General features: G+C 38.3%; 1 protein-coding gene and 1 long non-coding RNA gene across 2 annotated transcripts in view; both read left to right on the top strand.

Moving 5' to 3' along the window:
- The first annotated feature begins 3,455 nt into the window (after positions 1-3,455).
- Positions 3,456-24,327, top strand: part of LOC141899543 (uncharacterized) — a 33,750-nt gene continuing 12,878 nt past the window's right edge. Inside the window, exons 1-2 of the long non-coding RNA XR_012618632.1 lie at positions 3,456-3,599; positions 4,992-5,590. This is a non-coding gene — a long non-coding RNA (uncharacterized LOC141899543). The remainder of the gene's footprint in view (positions 3,600-4,991; positions 5,591-24,327) is intronic.
- Positions 9,480-12,477, top strand: LOC141900835 (uncharacterized). The gene is made up of 4 exons (XM_074787882.1): positions 9,480-9,732; positions 10,372-10,570; positions 10,714-10,944; positions 11,029-12,477. The coding sequence occupies exons 1-4, from the start codon at positions 9,480-9,482 to the stop codon at positions 12,368-12,370; spliced, it is 2,025 nt and encodes a 674-aa protein (XP_074643983.1). The 3' UTR covers positions 12,371-12,477.

Raw genomic sequence — 24,327 nt, 5'->3', positions numbered from 1 at the left:
AGAAGGAGTATTGCCATCAGCTTGGAAACTTGCCCATATAAAGCCATTATTCAAAAAAGGGAAAAGGAACATGGCCGAAAATTATAGGCCTATTAGTCTTACTAGCTGCGTCTGTAAAATGATGGAATCGATAATCAGGGACCATATCATGGAACATCTGCTTGAGTGAGGCACTATATCGTCACTACTTCTCTCAACATGGATTCATTAAAGGGAGGTCCACAGTTTCGCAGCTGTTAGAAACACTGAATGACTGGACAGAATCTCTGGACAAAGGCAAACAAATCGACTCGGTATATCTTGACTTTAAGAAGGCTTTTGACAGGGTGCCACATAAAAGATTAATGTTTAAGTTAAAACGATGTGGGATTCAAGGGAATGTGTTAAACTGGATTTGAAATTTCCTCCAGGATCGGCTCCAAGCTGTTAAAATCAACGAATCATAATCTTCTGAGCTAGCCGTAACCAGTGGTGTTCCCCAAGGGAGCGTGTTAGGGCCACTACTTTTTACTATTTACATAAACGACCTTCCCGAACAAGTGATGAGCAAAGTACTATTGTATGCTGATGACTCCATGATCTATAAAGAAATAAACACCATGCGTGACACAGTTATACTCCAAAATGATCTAGATGCCCTTTCCAAATGGGCGGATACATGGCTTATGGAATTCAACCCTGACATGTGCACAGTCATGCATGTAAACAAGAAAAATGCACAGTCTCTGGAGACGACTTACTCGATGCTGTAATGTGGCAATAGGGTGGAGATAAAAAGTGTCCAGACCGAAAACGATCTCGGGCTCCTGACCGACAAGCATTTAAACTTCCAGGATCACCGAGCTATGGCAGTTAACAAAGCTAATAGGATATTGGGATGTTTAAAAAGATCATTCTCCTTTTTGGGTGCAGCAACACTAACATTATTGTATAAATCTTTAGTCCGTCCTATCCTGGAATATGCGATCTGTATGGAGACCAGCCCTGAAAAAAGAGTTATACGAATTAGAAAAGGTTCAGAGAAGGGCGACAAAATGGTCCGATCGATACGTCACTTAAGCTATGAAGAAAGACTTAAGTCCCTGAATCTACACTCCTTAAACTATAGGAGAGACCGAGGAGATATGATTACGGTGTACAGTTACATGCATGATTATATAACATGTGATACGAATACCTCATTGCCAAAATGTACCGGTAGACAGTTACGAGGCCTGTCTGAAACTTACATAATTTAGGTCCAGTTCAGAGTTTTAAAAAAAACTTTTTTAATCAAAGGGTGGTAAACAACTGGAATGCCCTGACTGAGAATATAGTCAATGCACCTTCCATGGAAGCCTTCAAAGCTAGACTTGATAAATTCTGGAAAAACAAAGACTATGAACTTAACTTTTAAGCGCGTGTTATCGCAAATGTGAATTTTATAATATTTATATCTCTTTTACTTATAGCACGTACACTTGTGTAAGAGATGCGACCCTAAGTAGTAGGTACAGAATCTTTAAAAAGTCGGGAAGTCATGTTATTACTAATCATGTGTATGATTATTTCTGATGAACTTTTTACTAATGAAATCAATTTAATGTTTGTTATACTAATAATCTTTCCTGATTAAAAAAAAGTTTTTCTAAGGAAAGAAAATACATCAATTTTAACTAACAAATCATGTAAAAATAATTAACATAATTAACAAATTACTAACATAAAGAAAATTTCAGTTACTTTACTATTATTATTATTTTTTTAAACTATTTTCTTTTACTAACAGTAACACCCACCAGGAATGGTGTACTCTAGAGTCGTGTCGGTGGGACTTTGTGTTCTGTCACCTCTTTAGATCATTGCTTCATATTGATTTATAATGGAGGTTGCCGGATTTCGCTGGAGTACCACACTGTAATGGGCGCACTTCTTTATTTCCAACAGATATGATTTCAGTAACAGTATGAATCATGAAATTCTCTAAAAATTATTAAAAGGAGTAATTAATAGTTTTTATATGTTTAAACTTTCTGAGAATGTAATCAGGTATATTACTACTAGGCCTGCCCTAGTACAACAAGGGTAAATTGTGTCTTGAAAGCGAATTTAATCAAGATTAATCAAAGCTGTTTTTCCAAGCCAAAGCTGGGTTACTGCCGTATGGCAACTTAAAGCGAGACATCGAAGCGGATATTAATAGGCTGTAAAGCCTCCAATGGATCCGTCAATTGATGATGATGATGATGATGGTGATGGTGGTGGTGGTGGTGGTGGTGGTGGTGGTGGTGGTGGTGGTGGTGGTGGTGGTGGTGGTGGTGGTGGTGATGGTGATGGTGATGGTGATGGTGATGATGATGATGATGATGATGATGATGATGATGATGATCTATAACTATAGATTTCTTATAGTTATAGATTACAGTATGTATACATTATATACTTGTCAATTTTTCTATATCTCTATGCAGTTAGTAATTGTAAAAATTGACAATGCATTTATAGCCAGAAACATACGTTTACATGCGTCATCTTCACATTTTAGAGCATTTGTTTTTGCATGTAATTGTGGAGTTCTCAGAGAGACTGAATTCCTTTTTTAGGAGTTAGCTGACTGATGTGGCCGTAAATTCTACAGGGCATTTGGTTGTTTGTGCTGTTATTAATGCTTGGTAATAAGACAATAATTAATTAGCACCAAGAGTCTTAATACAGGCTTATCTTAGGTGATAATTCAAATCAAAAATGCTTAATTCGAATTAGTTAATTCGATGATTAAATCTGATTCACAAACGCGAATTAGCGAAAAATTAACTAATTCGAATTATCTCCGAAGTTAATTCAGAATTAGCTACCCATAATGCATCATTCCTAGTAATACATTGTCGAAAAATGGAGAGCGCGGATCTCAAGCGTAAGCAAAATTTCACTCGAGATACATTTATATATATATATTTGATATTTGAGATGGAACAATGCACGGATACTTGGACGTATATTCTGCTTTGAATTTTTGATTGGCGACACGGGTTTTTTTATTCTGTTGTTCCTTACTAGTCCCTTGTTTGGATTTTCTCTTCCTCGCAGTTACTTCACCTTCTTCCGATTCGCTTTCATCATCATCGGAATTCGATTCGTTTGCCGAAAAATCCAAATCAGACAACGATGCCGCCATGTTAACAGGTGAATACTAAATCCAACCTCCGACTATCACATTTCATGATCGCTTATTGATAACTGCGCATGCGCACAAACCAAAGACTACCGTTCTGTGGATAGGATTTAACAATGACAAAATTGATTTGAGCGTATTCGATTGGCATTCTAACGGAACGCTGGAGTGAAATAAATTTGAGCGTATTCGATTGGCATTCTAACGGAACACCGGAGTGAAATTGATTATGGGCGTATTCGATTGACTCTTCGGCGGAGTACCGGAATGAGACCGACGCTCGAGCGTAGTTTTTCACCACTCCCGTAGCACAGGAGTTCTACTGGTTTTACCGTAGCAAACTCCGCCGAAATCGGAGACATTGGCAGCCCTGGAATCATATAAGAGAACCAACACATGTCGTCCTCGAGAGTTGTGTTTTCCATGTTGATGTTTAAATACTAGGAAGGTATGCTGTAAAAAAACTGTTAAATAAATAAATCACTTTCAAAAGTAATTTTTTTACTTCTATAGGTCTATACTTCTATAAGTTCATTATGTACTTGAATTTGTATTTTTTGTCTTTTCTCTTATGTACAGACTTCAGACTTACACCTTACACAGCCAAACTAACTTGACTCATTGTCGAGAACAACATGTGTTGGTTCTCATATATGATTCTTTGAAGTTTCTCTTATATGATTGGTTGCTGTTTCGCGCCATGTATACTATGCCTTAACCCTATCTTTTATAATAATCATATATAATAATACCGAATTGTTGTACCGACTGCTTCGTCGTTACTGCATGTATCGCCCTAAAAATGTGCCGGGTGGTACATCTCGGCGTGTTTTATCGCTTGGGTGTGGTTTCCATTGAAAATGTATTTTGGAATTTATGTGGTGGGCCATTTACCAAACTAGGAAATAATCAACAATTTGAAGAGACTCAGTTATATTAAATGGATCCAAGAACATTTCCACGTATAAAGGTGATCGAAAATTTGAAATCTAAATTGAGAAAAGTTCTCCGGTTGCAGTTGATCGTAGAAATCCATAATCAATGGATTTTCTAGATTGTCCCATTGTTACGCATATACGATAAGCTGTATAACCACTGGCCAAGTGGACTAGTTCTACTTTGATTTCCATATATTATCATTATTAATCATAAAAAGAATGTATCATTCACCCTAGGTATTTTCTTTTTGAAAATTTCGAAACGATCACACAAATGAAGGCTATAGGTGTATTCAGCCATGGATGAGAAAAATATTAATCGCATTCTGTCGGAACTTGCCTTGGATCAGTTCATCCCAGTCTTTCGCGATAATAAGGTAATAATACACTCCGATTAACAAGGAGAATTGAATTAAATTATGATGATTTTGCCCTTCGTAGTCTTAAAATGTTCGGTAACATTTTGTCCTTATAGATAGACATAGACAACGTTTTGACTTTAGCAGATGATGACTATATTGCTATGGGTATTCGTGCCATAGGTGACCGAAATCGGTTACGACAAAGATGTCACATGGTTAGAAGTCAAACGGGTGAGTCGGGAGACAGACATCATTAAACTTTAAGCAACATAAATACTCTCAGTTGTAATACCGGTAACTGAATTAATTCACCATGTTCACTTAATATGGATATAGACTTTAGACAGTGAATGTAAGTCTACACTAGTCCTCCAGGGATCCAATCCGCATTCGTTAAATCCTGTTTGAATTAAACGAATCCTCTGTTTGAATTCATCGAAAGCAATGCCGATGTTGATAAGTGATTTACATGAGCTCACTGTCTAGCTTATTCTTATGAAAACCTGATGCCCGGTATACGTGTAACTTTACCTTTTTTAGGTGGCGAAAATACGTCAGACGTAGTCAGTAGACTCCGTATGGCTTATGGAAAAAAAACCGAAGAAAGTTGATAGGCCTACAGTGAAATATGAACATAACATGAATGCGGCAAAACAAACGAGACGTATCATGGTCGGGTGGAAACACTCAAAAGATGGAATATCATTCAATTCTGTATCTCTGAGTTTTGGTGGTGGTTCCCACGGCATAGATGTAGACAAAAAAATGAAATTATTAGAACTAACCAAAGTTATATCCACGTTGTTCTTTCCTCAAGGCAAAGCATCCGGGATGAAGTAAAAGCTCAATGATTTAGCGACATATCTTGCAACGTTTACTGGAAACAAACTCAAAGAACACCTACCATCAGGTGAAGAGTTCTGTATTCAGTCGTACATAGATTTTCATAAGTCAAATCCTGTGAGAATATACCTTCACACGTGTACCACCAGCAGTGACGAGGACGACTTTCCCACTTTACAGCAATTGTGTGAGTTAAGTCAACAACAAGACGCTCAGGGTGAATCCCCAGCGACAGAAAGTGTTCAAGGGCTCCAGTCACCAGCACCATGTGGTTTGATAAATACCCTAGCCTCTTCGTAAGTACACACTGTAGAAAGGGACCGTGAAAAAATATACTGTTCAAATTCCAGTCGTCAAATTCCGATAATTGCATTCTTCAAGAATTGGTATGTCATGGGCCTCGCTTTCTTTTCAAATTGAATTTCGGACTTTGGCCAGTCCCGAAAAGCACGCAGGTCATCTGATAAACTGATCTCGGATAATAAAAACATAATCAATCCGACTCCATTTCAGTGATAATAATCAAGGCAATAACAATAAGGTTTTCCGCCGAATGGTCAGAAGGCCTTAATGTTTTAGAGAAATGAGGTATAATTAACGCAGGATTCTATGTATCCCCCTCCTAACAATTACGGACCATCATCGTACCTAGGAACACGGATTCCATAGCGATTCCTCAATGTACTTGTCATGGCTCTGTAGCCCAAACAGCTACCGCTACCACGTACTCTTCCCGTAATTAAAGAAACCTATATCACATACTGGCAGCAATTAACTTGTCAGAATGATAACTGAAACATTGTATACTTCTCGATATTACGATGATAAACATTTTGATATTAATGAAACACTAGAAATTAAATGTCTACGTATAGATAACCGTTACTACCTCTACAACACTGGCAACTTCATTTAATTTATAGTTACATCTCCTTTTTAATCCTAGTTTGTAAATTCGCCGTTTTAATGTACGCTCACAGCAAAGACAGCAAGGATTTGAGAACGATTCCCAGAAAATTTAGCGAAAATACATAATTTAGCCTTATCGATCCCTCAACGTATGATATTTACTTAGCGGCCAAATAACCTCTTACCTCATTGCCAAAGCAAAATAAGTCGTGAGTGAGTGGCAGATTTCCTTATTAGTAAACCCGTCGTTAAACAATTGTGTGATGATATCGCCCTCTATAAAGAAATATAACCGATTAAGCGGATTAGAGTACGGTACTAAGAACAAATAGTTTGATAATTTCGAAATATGAATATTTAACAAATTCCATACCTGAGCGGTCATCCTGTTCTTGTAGAAAACACAACACGATCTACCAAGATATGAGCTCTCCTAATATAGCTTTCCTTTTCTCTAATTCAGAACGCAAAATTCGGTATACGCGCAACACACAATGTATATCACACGTATCATTTGGCAGTCAGATGTTAAACAGAACTGACCTTGTATTGTAACGACATACACGCCCTACTTTCTCGACCCCGCCAAAACAAAACTTAAAGCGAGAAAACAAATTCGATAGCGAGAAAACAAATATTAACACGAGAAAACAAATATTTCGGGTGAAAAAACAAAATAATTTGTTTTCTCGCTCTAAATATTTGATTTCTCGTGCTAAATATTTGTTTTCTCGCGTTAATATTTGTTTTGGCGACCCCGCCAAAACAAAAGTTTGTTTTCTCGCCCCGCCAAAACAAATATTAGCGCGAGAAAACAAATATTTAGTACAAGAAAACAAAATGAATTGTTTTCTCGCGCTAAATATTTGTTTTCTCGCGTTAATATTTGTTTTCTCGCTATAAAGTTTGTTTTGAGATTTTTCGTGTTCGAAAAATCTTGGCGTGGCCCGAATCAGCCACCATACTGCCGGGTCATGAAACAGTTTTTCAAATGTAACAGATGATAGTAAATAAAAAAGCAATTAACCCACTTAGTGTAACCTACGAGGTGCTGCTGCTGGTTCAAAGCAATAAACTCACTTACTGAAGTCAGCAGAGTGGTGTATCTGTTACGTGATGTACCCATGGGTTCAGATCTTCAGTACCGCGTATAATGAAATGATCATATCGGTAATTTATGTATTTCTTTGATATCTTATCTATAGTTCTGTTAGGGCCTCCATGGGAAGAAATATTCATTATGTGATTAAGGGACCGAGTATCCTTGGCTACAGGTCAAGTCGGTCCCGAGATCCCATATGGTCTCAACGGGCATGGGTTATCACAGTACTCCTACTCAATTCACAAAAAAGTCAGAAGTAGTATGTTTAAAAATCACTCGTGGTTTCCACAGGCTTTACATTATGAAATGATCATACCGGTACATTTGTTTGCTATCTATAGTTCTGTTTCAGGCAGGTTCAAATATTCAGTACTGCATACAATTCATACATTATAAAATGATCATATCGGCACTTTACATATTTGTTTCTACCTATAGCTCTATTACCTTGGGCCTCCATGGGAAGAAGAAATTTTCAGTATGTGATTAAGGGCCCCAGTATCCTCGGGCACAGGTCTAGTCGGTCCCGAGATCCCATATGGTCTCCATGGGCACAGGTGATCACACCACATAATAGGCCACTCAATTCCTACCCAATTCATGTGTAATGAACTAATAAGTTGGAAGTTCTACGTTTAAAAATCACCTGTGGTTTCCACGGGCTTTCCACTAGTACGGTAGTAATAAAGTTAGATGCTGTTTAGATTCACGAAATACAACAAGCTTGTCGACTTTGCACCTTCGGATCTGGTCAGCTCTCTGTGGTTATAGTCACTCCATCACATTTGGTGCCGTGACCAGGATCATGTCGACGACATCAGAACACGCGAATGACGAAACTGAGCGTCATAATACAATGGACCAAACGAAGCGTCCTACAGCATCTCGGTTGGCCCACCGAGGGCAGTTATCTAAATATCTCAATCGTGCAGAGGAGGTCTACCAGGGCCTACAATCCAGGTCATCAGAAGTAGGCCTAGCCGAAGTTCAGAATCTAGTAGCAATCATATCATCAGCAGTCACAAAGCTAAACCTCATACAAGAACTCGATCAAACTATTCTCTCGTTGACACCTGATGAAAATCTACAATCATCTATAGTAGAAGTGGGTGATTAGGCATTCGAACGGATTGTCGAAATACAAAAGTATAGTAGTACGCTTATGATATGAAATCAAGAATATACATAGACAACGTTGTTACGTCGGTGAAAGACGAATCGACAGCAATCGAATGAATTATTACCGGACGAAATGTGCAATAATTGGAAAACTTTGTTCCGAGATCTACAAAATGCGAGAAAAATAGCGATTAACCGGAAGAATTTTTCTGCGCCGCCGGAGGATACCGATACTGAATTACGTTGTTTTGTGGAAGCGAGTATACGTGGCTACGGAGCAACCGTTTATCTATGTCAAAACAACGCACTTAACATAGCGAAAAACAGAGAAGTTGTACCCGTTAATTAGCTCTCGTTACCACGCCTCGAGTTAATGGCCACCGCCGTCGGGGCCTGTTTGATCAGATATTCATTAAATGCGCTCAATGCATGCTACCATTTCAGCTAAGCGATTATCTGGGCCGACAGCGAGATAGTCCTATAAGTTTGACTAGGAGTGAAAATCGACTTCCATGTTTCGTTTAAAACAGGGTGCACTAGATAAATTCTTTGAAATTAGATAATCTTAAAGTGGAATTGAATTTCGTACCGACCCAAAATAATCCAGCGGATCTACTTACACGTGGTATACCCACTCGCAGGGTTCGTCGCGGGCAGTGAAAGCAGTAAATAGCAGTGAATTGAAAAAAATCTATTCACGGCTGTTAATAGCAGTGAATTTTTTAGAAAGGCAGTGGAAATGGGAAAGGGGGCAGTGAATTCTGAAATGTGTTCAATTTTGTCTGAGAGTGGCAATTTTAAAATGTCATGAGAAATTTCGTTGAGTTTCGAACAAAAAAACATACCGACGATGTCATGCCGACGGCAATTCAATTTCATTTTATTCATTGGTGTTGTGACCATCGACGAGTCGCGAGTCAATTCAATTTTATTGAGTTTTCATTTTTATGGTTGCCATGGCTACCTGGTCCAGGCACCTGTTACACAAAATTGCAAATGGCGGTGGTTTGCGTTCGGATTTTTTGAAAATCTCTGGCCCGTTACACCGTGGAAAGATGGGAAAATGTACATTTCAAGATTCGTGGCTTCATCATCCGGAGTACCGTAGCTGGATTGAACATGTTCCGAATTCTATTCATAAGTTTAGATGTAGAATTTGCATGAAATCGAACGAACTTGGAGCCGGTGGTTTGGGAGCTTTGAAGTCTCACATGAAAAGTAACCTACACCTATCTGGTGGATCGATAGTCTCTCAAACAGTTAGATTAGATGATATGTTTGGCAAAAAAGATCTCAACAACAATCGCTGTGGGAAGAAAGTGTGTGCTTTTGAAATGACCGTCTCTTCTAAATAATGATTAATGTTTTCATTTGCGTTCAATTGTAGTAAAGTGGCTACCCATACGTGGCTACTACATACGCACATCATGCATGAAAGAATAGGGTTAGGGTTAGGTGAGGCTATATATAAATTAACTTTCATCGACCCTGCTGTTTTCTGTGGACTACTGCCATATATTTTTTTATTTGGTTTCGAATCCCAATCCGGCAATAAGTCAGAATTTTATAATAAGTATTGTGCATGTGGTAACCTACTCACTACATGGCTAACCTGTGGAGATCACTGTCACTCATGTACGGGTAGGCTGATTGATAATTATAATACAATTTCAATGAACAAAAATTGATTTATTTAGGACCATTTATTTATCACTGGTTATAATTTTTCTATTTTATTTTTTAGAGTACAGTCTGTTGTTGATAACAGGCCTACAACCAGTACCGGGAGTAGCAGCAGCATTATTGATGATTTTGTTTCTAAAGACTCTGTCAAAAAAACTGAAATTCTTTGGACTCTGAAGACTGTAACTAGTCATTTTTCTTTCAAATCTTGTGAGGACGTGCGTGATTTGTTTAAGCTAATGTTTGCAGACTCTGTTATCGCAGACCGAATTACATTTAGTGAACATAAATGTAAATACCTTGCTTCGTTTGGAATTAATCCGTACTTTCGTGAAAAGTTCTCGTCGAAACTTAATGGTACCCCATACGTCATGCTGTTTGACGAGTCACTGAATGATCACAACCAAAAAAAACAATTGGATGTACATTTGCGATACTGGGACAACAACAAGGTAGTGACAAGGTACCATGATTCAACTTTCATCGGTCATGCTAGAGCATCTGACATGCTGCGGCATTTTACTCAATTCAAATTGAATTATGGCGATCTTTTTCAAATATCTTAGACGGTCCGAATGTCAACAGGTCATTCTATGACAAATTCAGTGAATATGTGAAAACAGAATTCAACAAAGAGTCTACCTTGCTCAATATTGGAAGCTGTGGGCTCCATATTGTGCATAATTCGTTCAAGGCTGGCTCAACTAAATCTGGATGGGACATTGAAACACTATTGCGAAGTCTGTATAGTCTGTTTAAAGATTCCCCTGCTCGAAGAGAAGATTATGAAACCGTAACCGGTAGTTCCATATTTCCGATGAAGTTCTGCGCTCATAGGTAAATCTGTTCATAATAATCCATTATACAGAAATACTTGATTGACAGTTTTTATTATTTCAATTATTGTTTGCTTTTTCACAGGTGGCTGGATAATATTCCTGCAGTGGAAAGAGCAGTTGAAATTTGGACATCTATTCAGAAATACGTTTTGTATGTGGAAACGAAATTGAAGAATAGTGAAAAGCCAACATGTAAGGCGTACGTTGAAGTGAAGAATGCTGCATCAGATGATGTTGTGATTCCACGTTTTTATGCATTCTTATCAATAGCTAAGATACTCAGACCTTTTCTAGTTGATTTTCAAAGTGATCGACCTCTTATGCCTTTTATGGCATCTCAGTTCTTCATTATATTAAGAAGTTTAATGAAAAGATTTATTAAAGGTGATCTAATGAAAGACGCTGATAATCTGTCAAAGCTTTTGGCAATTGATGTTGAGAGCTCTAACAATTACCGTATTCATACTGATATAGATGTAGGGCACATTGCAGAGAAAAAACTGAAAGAATTACTTGCTTTGAAGCAAATTTCAGAAAGAATGGCAATGGACTTTAGAATGCGAGTGAGATCTTTTCTAGTTGCTGTAGTGGTCAAAATTAAAGCTAAGTCACCTGTTAGATATACTGTAGTGCAAAATATGAAGTGTCTAGACCCCGTATACCTAGCTTCCCATCCGGACATTTGTAAATCGAAATTCAAAAGAATACTTTCATCACTAAATCACTGTAAAATTGTTCCCGATAAAGATTGCGATGATTTGAGAAATGAATTTGAAGATTTTGTAGATATGAAAGTGGCACAACATAAATCTGTTTTTGTGGATTTTGATTGGAAAAAGGACAGGCTTGATTGTCTGTATTATGATTACATGGGTACTGATGACTTCAGTAATTTGTGGCCGGTAGTGAAGAACTTACTTATGTTATCTCATGGCCAAGCTGCCGTTGAACAAGGCTTTTCTGTTAACCACCAAATTGAGGAAGATAACTTATCTGAACTGTCATATCGTGCTTTGCGATTCATTTGTGATTGTGTGAAAAGTGTTGGTGGTGTAAGAAATGTTGAAATCAATACTGAGCTCATATCGTATTGCGGCTCTGCACATAGTCGTTACAAAGCTTATATTGATAAGAATAGAAAGCAAAACGAAGATTCCGCTAGAGCTCAAAAACGTAAACTTGAAGTGATGAAATTAGATGAATTGAAAAGTAAGAAAAGGGCGTTGGAGATAGACATTAGTTCATTGCAAGATCAAGCAGATTTGTTTGGAGAGCAGGCATTGGGTACCAAGATGCAAACTGAAACCCATAGTCTAGTAGTGAAATCAGTCAAAATGAGAAAAAGCGTGAAGAGTAAAAAACCTGAACTGGAAACTGTTGAAACAGAAATACAGACACAGTCAAAGGTCATTGATAGCGTGTAGAATTTTTACCGAAATTTTTAATTTTGTTTCATGTGCTTATTGTATTATTGAACATGTACGAATCAAGATGATACACAATATCCGCGTAACATGAATATACAAGAGAAATCCCACAATAAATGAGCAAAAGATGAAAAGTTCTTGATTAGACTAGTACATATTGAGCAACATTAAGACTTTAGCCATCATCAGTACGCTTGACGCCTCGACATATACTCGTGTATTCAAGAACTTTTCATCTTTGGCTCATTTATTGTTGGATTTCTCTTGTATATTGAACATGTATTATTTTTACTGTAGAAAAGTGGTTGTTATGGCTTTTTATGGCTTTATGTCATTTAGATTTTAATTGGCTTTTTAAGCCTTATAATGAGAAGACAATCAAAAGCAGTTCAAGTTTAATAAATGAAGTATTATGCGAATATACCTAGTTGGTGCTTTTTGGTTCTTCAGCGGGTGTTTGATTGTTTTGGCTCTATCCGTAGTCTTTTGGTAACATGTCTTTACTAGGTATCCAAATGGCAGTGAATTTGACTTTTCATTGGCAGTGAATAGCAGTGACTTTTTGTCAGCAGTGACACAATGAACCCTGCACTCGATAACTGGTTAATTCAACACTATGGTGGTACGGGCCCGACTGGTTGGAAGTTGGCGATTGGCCAGTCTCGCGATTTCAAGCCGATAACGAAATTAAAACCGATGAAACTGTCAACGAGACTACCATATCGATACAACATGAACAGTTAAGAGAAAGCGGGTATCTTAAAGATCATTGATCCAGAAAAATATGGATAATTGACCGAACTCGTGCGTGTAACCGCTAATTTCCTCAGATATTTACATAATCTGAGGCACCCGGCCAATAGGATTGGCGGGGAACTCACCGCCGATGAAATGAAAACAGCAGAAAACAAATGGGTCATTGAATTACAGGAAACATACTTTAAATCTGAATTAAATCAATTGACGGATCAGAAACTCAAACGCGGTCACCTGGTCAAACAACTGAAAATCTTCATCGATGACAGGGGACTTATTCGATGTGGCAGTTGTGTGCAAAGCTCATCTTTACCGTACGGCGCCAGATTTCCCCATCTATTACTAGATCACTAACTCTCAACTCCTTATGAAAAAAGCAACCGACAGAGATATGCATGTGAGAGATACGACATCAGTGCCACTAAAATGAATCTCCCCTCAAACCGTATTATTTACATTGCATTTTCTGATTTTCCTGGAAATACGTTGTAGGTTCTATTTGATCAATTTGAGATAAGTGTACGCCGAAATATCCTAATTGTAACACCAGGCCTAACTGTAAAATCGGCCTACTTCTTAGAACTGTTAAACTATTTCTACAAAATTCGATTTAGAATTACAGAAACCATTTTTTTCTTCTTTTTTTGTGTGGAGCCAAATTTCGGCGGGTGATATCATCTCAACATTCACATCTGACTTCAAGAAGTGTGTGCCTAATATTAGCCACTTGGATGTAAAGTAAATAAGGGCTGGCGTTGTAGTGTTTGTAATTATACTAGTTATGATGATGCCAGTTTTCAAAAGCATTTACTTGCAAAACACAAAAATTCTCCAAATTTCAAGATGAGTCAGGTCTGTGGTGCTACATATTCAAATTTTTCTTCCTATCGGAGCCACATAAGTCAGCATCATAGACATGAAAAAAATCACAGAAATCTAGGCATTGTAGAAAATGATAACTTCAATGAAGATGATCAGTTGATGGAAATACAAAATTGTATTAATGAAATCCACCCAGTCCATAGTCCAAGAAGCACATAGGACAGTTTTTACTCAGCTTACGGGAAGGGGCTAACCTGACTCGTCAGACTACGTTGAGCATTATTGAAAACGTCGAGCATTTGGTACATAATTTGAACAACATTACAAAGGAAAGGCTCCTTAACCAACTTCTAAATCTAACTGAAGAAGAAAGACTTGGCGTTGACAAGTGTTTCAGAAGTGATATGTTTGAAGGTCTCAAATCGTACTCAGAATAAGTATTTCAGTAAACAATAAGTATTTGATATTATCGAACCCGTAGAAGTTGTCTTAGGTTATCAGTTAAAAAAATCAGTTAAAAGTACAAAGGGAAATACCGTTATAAGAGGGTGCCTTCAGTTGCATATTATATTCCATTACTTGAAACAATTAGGAATTTGATTAACCAGCCTGAAGTAAAGAAGTTTGTCGATTCTGGGCATCTCAGTGAAGATGAATATTTGCGTGACACGTGTGGTGGCCATTTCATGAAAACCCATCCTATTTTCAGCGGGAACCCTAATGCCCTAGCTCTCCTAGCATATTGTCATGATATAGAAATTGTTAACCCTATTGGTAACCATACTAAAAAGCATAAAGGAGTCATTTTCTATGTAATGTTATGTAATATACCCCCCTTAATTCCGGTCAAGATTACCATGTATTATGCTGGTCGCTGTAGCAAGGAGGGTCAACATTAATAGATATGATAGAAACTACCGTCTAATTTTGTACATGATTTAAATGTTTTATATGAGGGTCATACATTTCGATTAGACACTGGGCAATATCATACGAAGGGAGCATTAATTTGCCACACTGCTGATACACCAGCATCAAATGAAGTTGGTGGATTTAAAGAGGGTGTAGGGGGAGCCAGAAAACCATGCAGATTATGCGAGAAGCGATTTGTTGAACATTTGTTTCCACAATGATGACACAGAAATGAGAGATAAAGATGAAAATATTGCAAGATGTGCATATCTCGATGGTCTCAATGGACCCGAAAGACAAGAAATGAGTAAATTCTACGGGATCAATTTCAGATCGACCCTTTTGGATATCAAAGGGTTCAATATTACTGATTGTTGGTTCTAGATGTGATGCACGTGCTTCTGGAAGGTTGATCCGCGTTCTGATTCTCGTGTTCTGGGGGAAAAGTGTTCTAAAATGTGTCCCACTTTTTATGTTCTAATTTTGTGTTCACACGTGTTCTCAGTTTTTAGAGTGTGCTAAAACAATTATAACTTTCATTCGGCACACAGTGTAGAAAGTGCCACACTGCTGATACACCAGCATCAAATGAAGTTGGTGGATTTAAAGAGGGTGTAGGGGGAGCCAGAAAACCATGCAGATTATGCGAGAAGCGATTTGTTGAACATTTGTTTCCACAATGATGACACAGAAATGAGAGATAAAGATGAAAATATTGCAAGATGTGCATATCTCGATGGTCTCAATGGACCCGAAAGACAAGAAATGAGTAAATTCTACGGGATCAATTTCAGATCGACCCTTTTGGATATCAAAGGGTTCAATATTACTGATTGTTGGTTCTAGATGTGATGCACGTGCTTCTGGAAGGTTGATCCGCGTTCTGATTCTCGTGTTCTGGGGGAAAAGTGTTCTAAAATGTGTCCCACTTTTTATGTTCTAATTTTGTGTTCACACGTGTTCTCAGTTTTTAGAGTGTGCTAAAACAATTATAACTTTCATTCGGCACACAGTGTAGAAAGTGTTGTCTTATATTCTTGTAGTAGGTTTTTGCCGCCACTGGGAAGTGAGTTTTTCGGTTATGAGGGGTGTAGTTTTGGTGGGGGGGGGGGTTTAGCCAATGGTAGAAAAAGTGTGTATTTATGGTAATTACAAGTCTTGGGGATAGGCTTATTTGGGGATGTTGTTCATTCTAGGTCTGCAGCGCAGTTTGAGCACATCAAATATGTCTTACGCGAAGATTTTGTTTTTGGTATTTTTAACGGGGGCGTGGAGAATGGCGTCAGAAAGACCGGTGAAATCTGCTGTTCCGACAGGGTCACAGTCTACAACTAGTGCTATTTCTATTGAAGCGTTGTTTGCGAGAATAGACTCGTCAGTATCAGAAAAAATCAGAGAAATTAAAAGGCAAATTGAGATTTCCAACAGTTGGCCTACTCTAGCGGAGGTAAAGCAGAACGACCGCCGAACTTCAACAAGAAATCGCACGAGGAGCAGTGGACTGTGAATAAGAAATGTTTGAATCGGCTAGATTCAGCCTCGCAGGCTGTCACCGAATTGATGAAGGATGGGAAACGGATTCATCATAGAAGCCGCGAAAAATTTAGATGCCGGTATAGACATTTTAAAAGAAAGGCAGAAGTTAATCTTAGCTGACGAGTTTGAGCATGGGTGGTCTCGAGAATTAACATCTGTATTATCTTAATTTAGAGTCATCTCATCCTACCATGCAATTCTAGATGTCCGGAAACCATTCATTACAGAACGGAAACACCTTGTAAGAGTTTGTGTTACGTACGTGGGTTGACCATGAGCTATGGTACTACGCATGCCCATGCAATGATAATCTGACTTTATGGGATGAAATAAACTTCAGTATTAGTTTGCAATTCAAGCGTTCGGGTTGTGTTGATCTACTCCAAGCTGACTTCAAGTCACACACACGGTCACACACTTTCACATGGTGCCGTGACCAGGATCTAATACTCACTGAAAATCACCAACCAGAAAGAAGACTAGACGATCACGATGGCGGATCTAGAAGACTTAAAAAAACAGCGATCAAAACTCCAACGACAATTCACAAGAACATTCAACGAAGCAGATGCCATTACAAAGCAAGAAACGATATCGAAAGAAGATATCAGAAAGATAGCCAACAACCTAGAATTTCTGGAGACGCAATTCCAGAAATACTGCGAGCTAAACAGGGAACTTATGATTCATGAGAATGAAGACGCGCAAGATAAAAACACAGATCGTGAGTTAGATACCGTGCCGAAATAAACGAACTCAAGCTGATCTTAGAAGAGAACTCAAGCGATGTAAGTGACCGAGCATCGGATACATCATTCAACCATGTTTATTCAAACCAGTCTACAGCGAAATTACCGAAATTATCTCTACCGACGTTTGACGGTCAGTTCACTAACTGGACCGCATTCAAGGAAACAATCGAGGCCGACGTTTTGAAGACAGACAACAACGATGTCACCAAATTCAATTACATAATGAGCCAGCTCCGTGGACCAGCCTGCGATGCAGTAATCGGGATACATGCATCAGATGATAATTTGAACACTTTAACTTCCATCTTGAGCGAGACCTTCGGTCAAAAACAAAGAATCATCCGGGCGCACGTTAACAACATTCTCGATGCGCAGACACCGAGATATGACTTCAGGTCGTTATCAAAATTCTACAACCAATTTAACGGTGACATCCAATCACTCGAACATCTCGGCGTTGAAATCGAGGACTGTGCCGCATTCGTTGAACCGATAATCGAACGAAGACTACCCAAACTAATGCGAGATAAAATGGGCACGTCAGGACAAACCGATGACTTCGATCTTCAATTGTTCCTCAAATCATACCGGGAACACATGCAGAACATGGGAGAGCAGAACATTGATAACCGTTCAGGTAACACCAGTTTATCTACTACTGAAGCTTTCGTCTCCCATGCAAACAAATTCGTGAAATATGCATGTCAACTATGCAGCGGTAAACACAGACTGCTACAGTGCTCGCTGAATGCCGAGCAACGTCAAGCAGCGGCTACAAGCCGAAAACTTCGTTTTAATAGTCTGAAATATAACCACGCAGTGAGAGAATGCAGAAACCCAGGCAGATGTCAGAAATGCAACCGTCAACACCACACAGCACTTCATGGAGGGAACCGAACTTATGAACGTACACCGAAATCCAAGCGAAACGACAACCAGAGGTCCAAATGCCTCAACTTCGACAACCGCGATACACGATACGATAAGCCGAAGCAACTTGCGAAACTACGGGTTCCGAATACTCTAGTGGCGGGAAAACACACATAACCAACGAGGTTATAATATCAAGTGATAAACGCGATCAAATACAATCGAACACCGATACGGCAAAGACCGACGAGGTCACACAAGCCATAGCTACAGACGAAAACGTTGTGTTGTTAGAGACAGGTCAGGTAAGCCTTCAAAATCCAAATGCAATTCAATATCAAGTCAATGCAAATGTTCTAAAATAATATATCTCCATCATACCCAACAAAGACATAGACGAAAGCGAGTTCTTAAATGCTAATTTCGGCACCCAAATCGTAAGACTAGAAAGAATGGCCTTTACTCGAAAATACTCGAATCTTTCAGAAAACGATTCGAATCTGAATACCTTGCAGTTCTCCGTGAGCGTCATACCCATGAAATTAAAAAACAAAGAACTAAGGTCAATTTAATCAAACCAGGGGATGTCAACACCATATATGTCGGTGCATCAAATGTTAAGCATAAACCAATGATGATGGAAAAAATGCCCATGCCCAAATTTTCCGGAAATTTCGATGACTATTTGACCTTTAAACAGGAATGGAGAGAAAAAGTCGAACCCAGGTTAGGAGAAGAAAATGAAAGCGATATGTTATATCTTCTTGTCAAAGCGCTTGAAAACTCTGGGTCGAAAAAATGGATTGAAGGTCTATCATCGTAAAGTAGTGCATGGGAGAAACTTGATGCAGTGTATGGGAACACGCGGGAAACGAGTGATCAGATTATCGGGAACTTGGATAAAATTAGACCCCTTAATGAAGATGACTACTCGAAATTCATAGACTTGTACCACAAAATCATAAAAGCAGACAATATCATGTCTGAGATGAACCGACATGGAGATTTGGACAATTCGACTACGCTAGGCGTTCTAGAATGTAAACTCTGCATGTCAGATAAACTCAAATGGGCCGAACACCAGATTAAAAACAATGTTGCTCCAAACATAAATAGTTTAAGTGATTGGATGTGGGTGCAAATACAGATCAGAAAACTTGCGGGTGCGGTTATCCGTTCAAATACTACTAAAAGGTCCGGTTCGGTGTATGTTCAGGAGACGGCATCTGAAACTAACGAGGTTGGTGAGGTATTAGTTGCACAATCACCCGTTCCGACCAAACCACAACCGTTTTGTTGGTTTTGCAAATCTACAGGGCACAAAACCAAGGTGTGCTCAGGCTTCAAAGCGTTGTCAGTTAACGAATGTCTGGATGAAGTTAGGAAAAACTACGCTTGTTACTTCTGCCTTCGAAAACATCGTCTGCCTTGTAAAATCAGAAAGATCAAGTGCACCGGCACCACAGGGGGAGAACCGTGCAAATACTCACACCACCCTATGCTGCATGGAGCTGATTTTGTCGCTAACCGTAACGCTAACAGTGGAACAAATGAAAGGCTGAATCCAAGAACATGTCTATCTCACTTTTGAGCCCAAACGTCTACTTTTACTTAGTAGCCACTTGAGAACAATAAGCAATTAACGATATCAGCTACTTTTCCAGTAGTATACATTTCAAAACAGTCACTCTGAAATAGTATTCCTTTCAATTTAGTTGGTTTTCTATAGTGGCTGTTTTGAAGAGTCTACTATTGAAAAGTGACCATTTTGAAACATCTGGTTTCGATAGTGCACACTAGCAGTAGAGGTGACTGTAAAACCACCCGCCTGTTAACAGTGACTTAGTGATAGTAACTCCTACCATAGCAGCTACTCTCAAATCACATCGTTTCTAAAAGTCAACTATTGAAAAGTGACCATTTTGAGATGGCATGGTTATTTCCTGTTCAAAATAGCAGCATCTGTTAAAGATTTGCAGTGATACGTGACAGGTTCAAAGGTACTGTTAAACCCTATATGCTTTGTGTACAGAACTCTGTATGCTTTGAATACAGTTCTGTGAATAAAAAATCAAAGTTTTTGAGATGCTAAGAATCCCCTAAATTATATTACGCTCAACAAAATGGAAAACTATTCATTCATATAACATCATCATGGATTAAATCCATTAATACTAAAATATAGTGCCAGTCCTAGAATTCTTTACATTTGCGATTATAAAACATTCTGGTACGTTCATAAATCTTTGATTTTGTAGAAAAGAAAGACATGACAAAAAAATAAATTTGTCTCTTAGGCTTAATTTGTTTTTAAGGGTATATGAGAGAGGAATATACAAATAAAATCATATGTTCAAAAATGTATCTAAAATACTTAGAATTAACCTTGAATTAATTGTTTATTTCGATACAAACGATTTTTAAATAATCCATGTGATGTTCACTTTGTCACACTGTTCTCTGCTTGTTCGTTAATGAATATTGAATCATTTTATCGCTTGCTAGAAATGATACCATAATCAAAATCTTATTTCGTAGTTATACAGTTTGGTTGAAATGAAATTACCAACTTATTATAAAAGATCAAACGATTAGCGTATAAAAGTGCAGTGTTGAGATGTTCACGTAATTTTGAAGTCAGCAATTTCATTTGATAGAGAAAACTTCTTTTGGCTTAAGATGTGAAAGAAATGCAATATGCTGTAATTCTAGTTTCACATACTTTCCCACTTTGTTGAGTAAATTGTTTATATAGGTTATCAAAAACCCAGCAGCAGCTATCGGTCAGCAGGTCAATTACACTGGCTAACTAGACAGTGATTGATGAACGAATGAACAAACTGCATTGGCCACCAAAAGACCACAAACCAAAAGTAATTACCTCTTAATATTGATAAACTTAGCACCGCAATATCTCTATGAAACTTTATTTCAAGGTGCCAATACAATAACATGCCAAAATGTACGGTGTTTGAACTTCGCTGAATCGATGAACCAATGATCGCTGAATTATAAGATTATCAGTTAACTCATTAACTGAATTATCAGTTTTCTCCAACTAAACTCTTTTTCTCAAATTATCGTAAACCAACGTTACCAATACTTGAATTTGGAAGTGAATGTGAGCTAGAACTAACAAAGGAACCATTTTAAGGTGCAGATATACAGGGAATCCCTCTCATAGCGACCAACACGGTTTTATATCCCTTCTTTGCCGATTAGTAAATAATTTTCGATCTAAACGGCTACAGGACCCGAAGAAGTCGAATAAAATACTCTAAAGCGTGTTAACTGTAGACAAATGAAGAAATTCCACAATAGAATTTTGTATCATGAAATTTATTATAGTTAAACCACAACGTTTCAGCTGTTGACTGACAGCCATCTTACTAAAAGCCCTTATCACTAGGAATGTCTACATTCCACCTGATGATGGCTGTTAGTCTACAGTCAAAACGCTGCGGTTTCACCTTAACAAATTTTATAATATTTAAAATTCTATTACGGGATTTCTTCATTCATGACCCCAGGGACGATCACCAAAGGCCTTTAGCAAATGAAATCTTGAATACCATACAAAGTTTCTTCTATTAAATTCGATCTAATATGGGCACAATTTAGATGATTTCTTTAGAATGTTAAAAATCCACATGGATATAGCATATTTTGTTTGAAAAAAATCAATGATTTCGCAAAATTAGAATTCAGGGAAATTCGAACACTCCGAAATGCACATCTTAATTTAAGATGCAAAGACATCCAGGCCCCCGTTGAAGATAAACCACCATTTCAATAATGAGAGGTTAGCCTGAATTTTTGCGCTTTTAATCTAAGAATTTAAATCAAAAATAAATGCAGACCTATGCTTGAAAATAGCTGCATTTGTTCAAATTGAATTCTTTATTCAATTACATCGCCATGAAAAGAAGGATTTCGATTTTGATTTATCTTAAAACTACATAACTATTGACAATTTGTAAACAAATTTAACTCCAATTGAGAGTTGGGAATCGCTCATTACATTTCACATCCTCAAAGATAGTATCTACAATATCTTCAGATCTCAACTGAGTCACTCTTTAATAGAACTATACCCCAAACTATAGCGTGAGTAGAGTTTCTCAGTATGTTTATATTGTCACGTATCACTGCAAATCTGAAGCATATGTTGCTACAGTGTATTTATAACAGGGAATCTGGCAAGCGATCTCAAAATGGTCACTTTTCAATAGTTGACTTTTAGAAACGATGTGTTTTGAGAGTAGCTGCTATGGTAGGAGTTACTATCACAAAGTCACTGTTAACAGGCCGGTGGTTTTACAGTCACCTCTACTGCTAGTGTGCACTATCGAAACCAGATGTTTCAAAATGGTCACTTTTCAATAGTCGAATCTTCGAAACAGCCACTATAGAAAACCAACCGAATTGAAAGGAATACTATTCCAGAGTGACTGTTTTGAAATGTATACTACTGGAAAAGTAGCTGATATCGTTAATTGCTTATTGTTCTCAAGTGGCTACTAAGTAAAAGTAGAGGTTTGGGCTCAAAAGTGCGATAGACATGTTCTTGGATTCAGCCTTTCAAATGGAAACTGTAACTCCAAAAAGTCAAAACCATTGTCTGCTACCGTTTATTATAAAAAGCCGCTCTCAGCTCACGTTAGTGCGTCAAGACTTTGCGGATGATTTGAATTTAGACGGGGAGAACATAGGATTAGAAATAGTGACAGTAGGAGAGTCAGTTCAACAGTCTTCATCGAAAATATATCAGATCGAAATTTCAAGCATATCTGGTACCATCAAAAGCAAAATCGAAGCTATTGGCTATCCGAAAATTTGCAGTTATTCGATTACTCCGCGATTTGATGAAATTTGCGAGACATTTAGTATCTCCAGCGATTATGCCTGTCGGGAAACAGGTGTAGTTGACATATTTATCGGTATAGACGATGTTGACTTCCATGTGGGATCGATCACTCAGAAAGGCGATTTTGGAATGCGAGAAACAACCTTAGGATGAGTTGTATTCGGCTGCGCAAGCTTGAAAGATAGTAAAATTCCAAAAAAAGTCAACGTGTTCCTAAATCAGATACACGATCCGGAAGACATATTGCGATTTTGGAAAACGGAAGAAATGGGCGTATGCGTAAATTGGTGTTGTCAAGAATGTGCGAAAGGAGAAAAATTAAAAACCGCTACTAAGAAAAGGGAGGGAGCTATTGTTCGCGAATCCGCTACAAAAAAGGTTGGCAAATTCCATTACCATGGGAACGTGATCGGCAGGAATTGCCAAATAAATTATTACCAAGCATTAGCGAAGATAGAGGTACTTGAACGTCGATTACTGAAAGATTCCAAATTCGGTGATGTGTACAATGAACAAGTACAACAGCTAGTTGAAGCTGGCTCCGCGAAAAAACTGTCACCGGAGGAAATTAAAAATTATGATGGTCCTATCCTGAGCGATCATGCAGTAATCAGACCAGAAAAGCCGACTCATCCGTGTCGAATAGTATTCAATCAGGCCGAAAACTATAAAGGCCACGTGATCAACGATTATCTCAGTAAGTGCGGAGACCATTTGAATAGTTTATTAGCAGTGTTGATAAGATGGCATGAATATGAGTATGCATTAGTCGGAGATGTGCGGAAAATGTACCATCAGATTCTAGTTACTCCAGGAGTAGATGTTCACACTCATAGGTTCTTATGGCGTAACCTTGAAATGTTTAGAGAACCAGACATCTATGCGAAAGTTGTTCTCACGTTGGAAACGTATCGTCGCCGGCTTTAGCAAACATAGCATTGGATATGACGGCTGACGAATTCACGAACGAATATCCTGATGCTACGGAAACCGTCAAACTTTGTAGATACATAAACGATATCGCAGATAGTGTTCGAAGCATTCCGGAATTAGAGATGCGTACGTCAGAAATTAATGCAGTCTTAGAAGCAGGACATTTCGAACTTAAATGCTGGGAGACCAACTACAGAGATGCTAGTTTTCCGGAAATATCCGGAATTCCGGAAATTTAGGATCGCCGATGTCAATTCCGGAAATTGGGTGAGAATTCCTCGCGGCGACCAGTAATGGCACGGACCGTAAAAGCGTTCGTTTGCTTGTACTCGTCGTCGCTTCTGTGTTATTTTATCTTGATCTCTGTTTCCGAGGACGTTCTGCTACAATGTATATACGTGTGCTTGTTGTGGTATCTGTGCGTGCGTAGGCGGAGCACCACTGTTGTGACGCCATTTCCAATTAATAGTCAAATCGTTACGCGCCGTTGTACATCGTTCCGCTGA

This window comes from Tubulanus polymorphus, chromosome 2 (genome assembly GCF_964204645.1).
Source record: "Tubulanus polymorphus chromosome 2, tnTubPoly1.2, whole genome shotgun sequence".
Lineage (NCBI taxonomy): Eukaryota > Metazoa > Nemertea > Palaeonemertea > Tubulaniformes > Tubulanidae > Tubulanus > Tubulanus polymorphus.
This window is presented reverse-complemented; position numbering and strand designations above follow the sequence as displayed.

Excerpts from the sequence above, each read along its gene's own strand:
- LOC141900835 (XM_074787882.1), top strand. The coding sequence starts at position 9,480 with ATGGGAAAATGTACATTTCAAGATTCGTGGCTTCATCATCCGGAGTAC. Across the intron at positions 9,733-10,371 it reads AGATCTCAACAACAATCGCT|ACCGAATTACATTTAGTGAA; the intron begins GTGGGAAGAAAG and ends CTGTTATCGCAG. Across the intron at positions 10,945-11,028 it reads ATGAAGTTCTGCGCTCATAG|GTGGCTGGATAATATTCCTG; the intron begins GTAAATCTGTTC and ends GCTTTTTCACAG.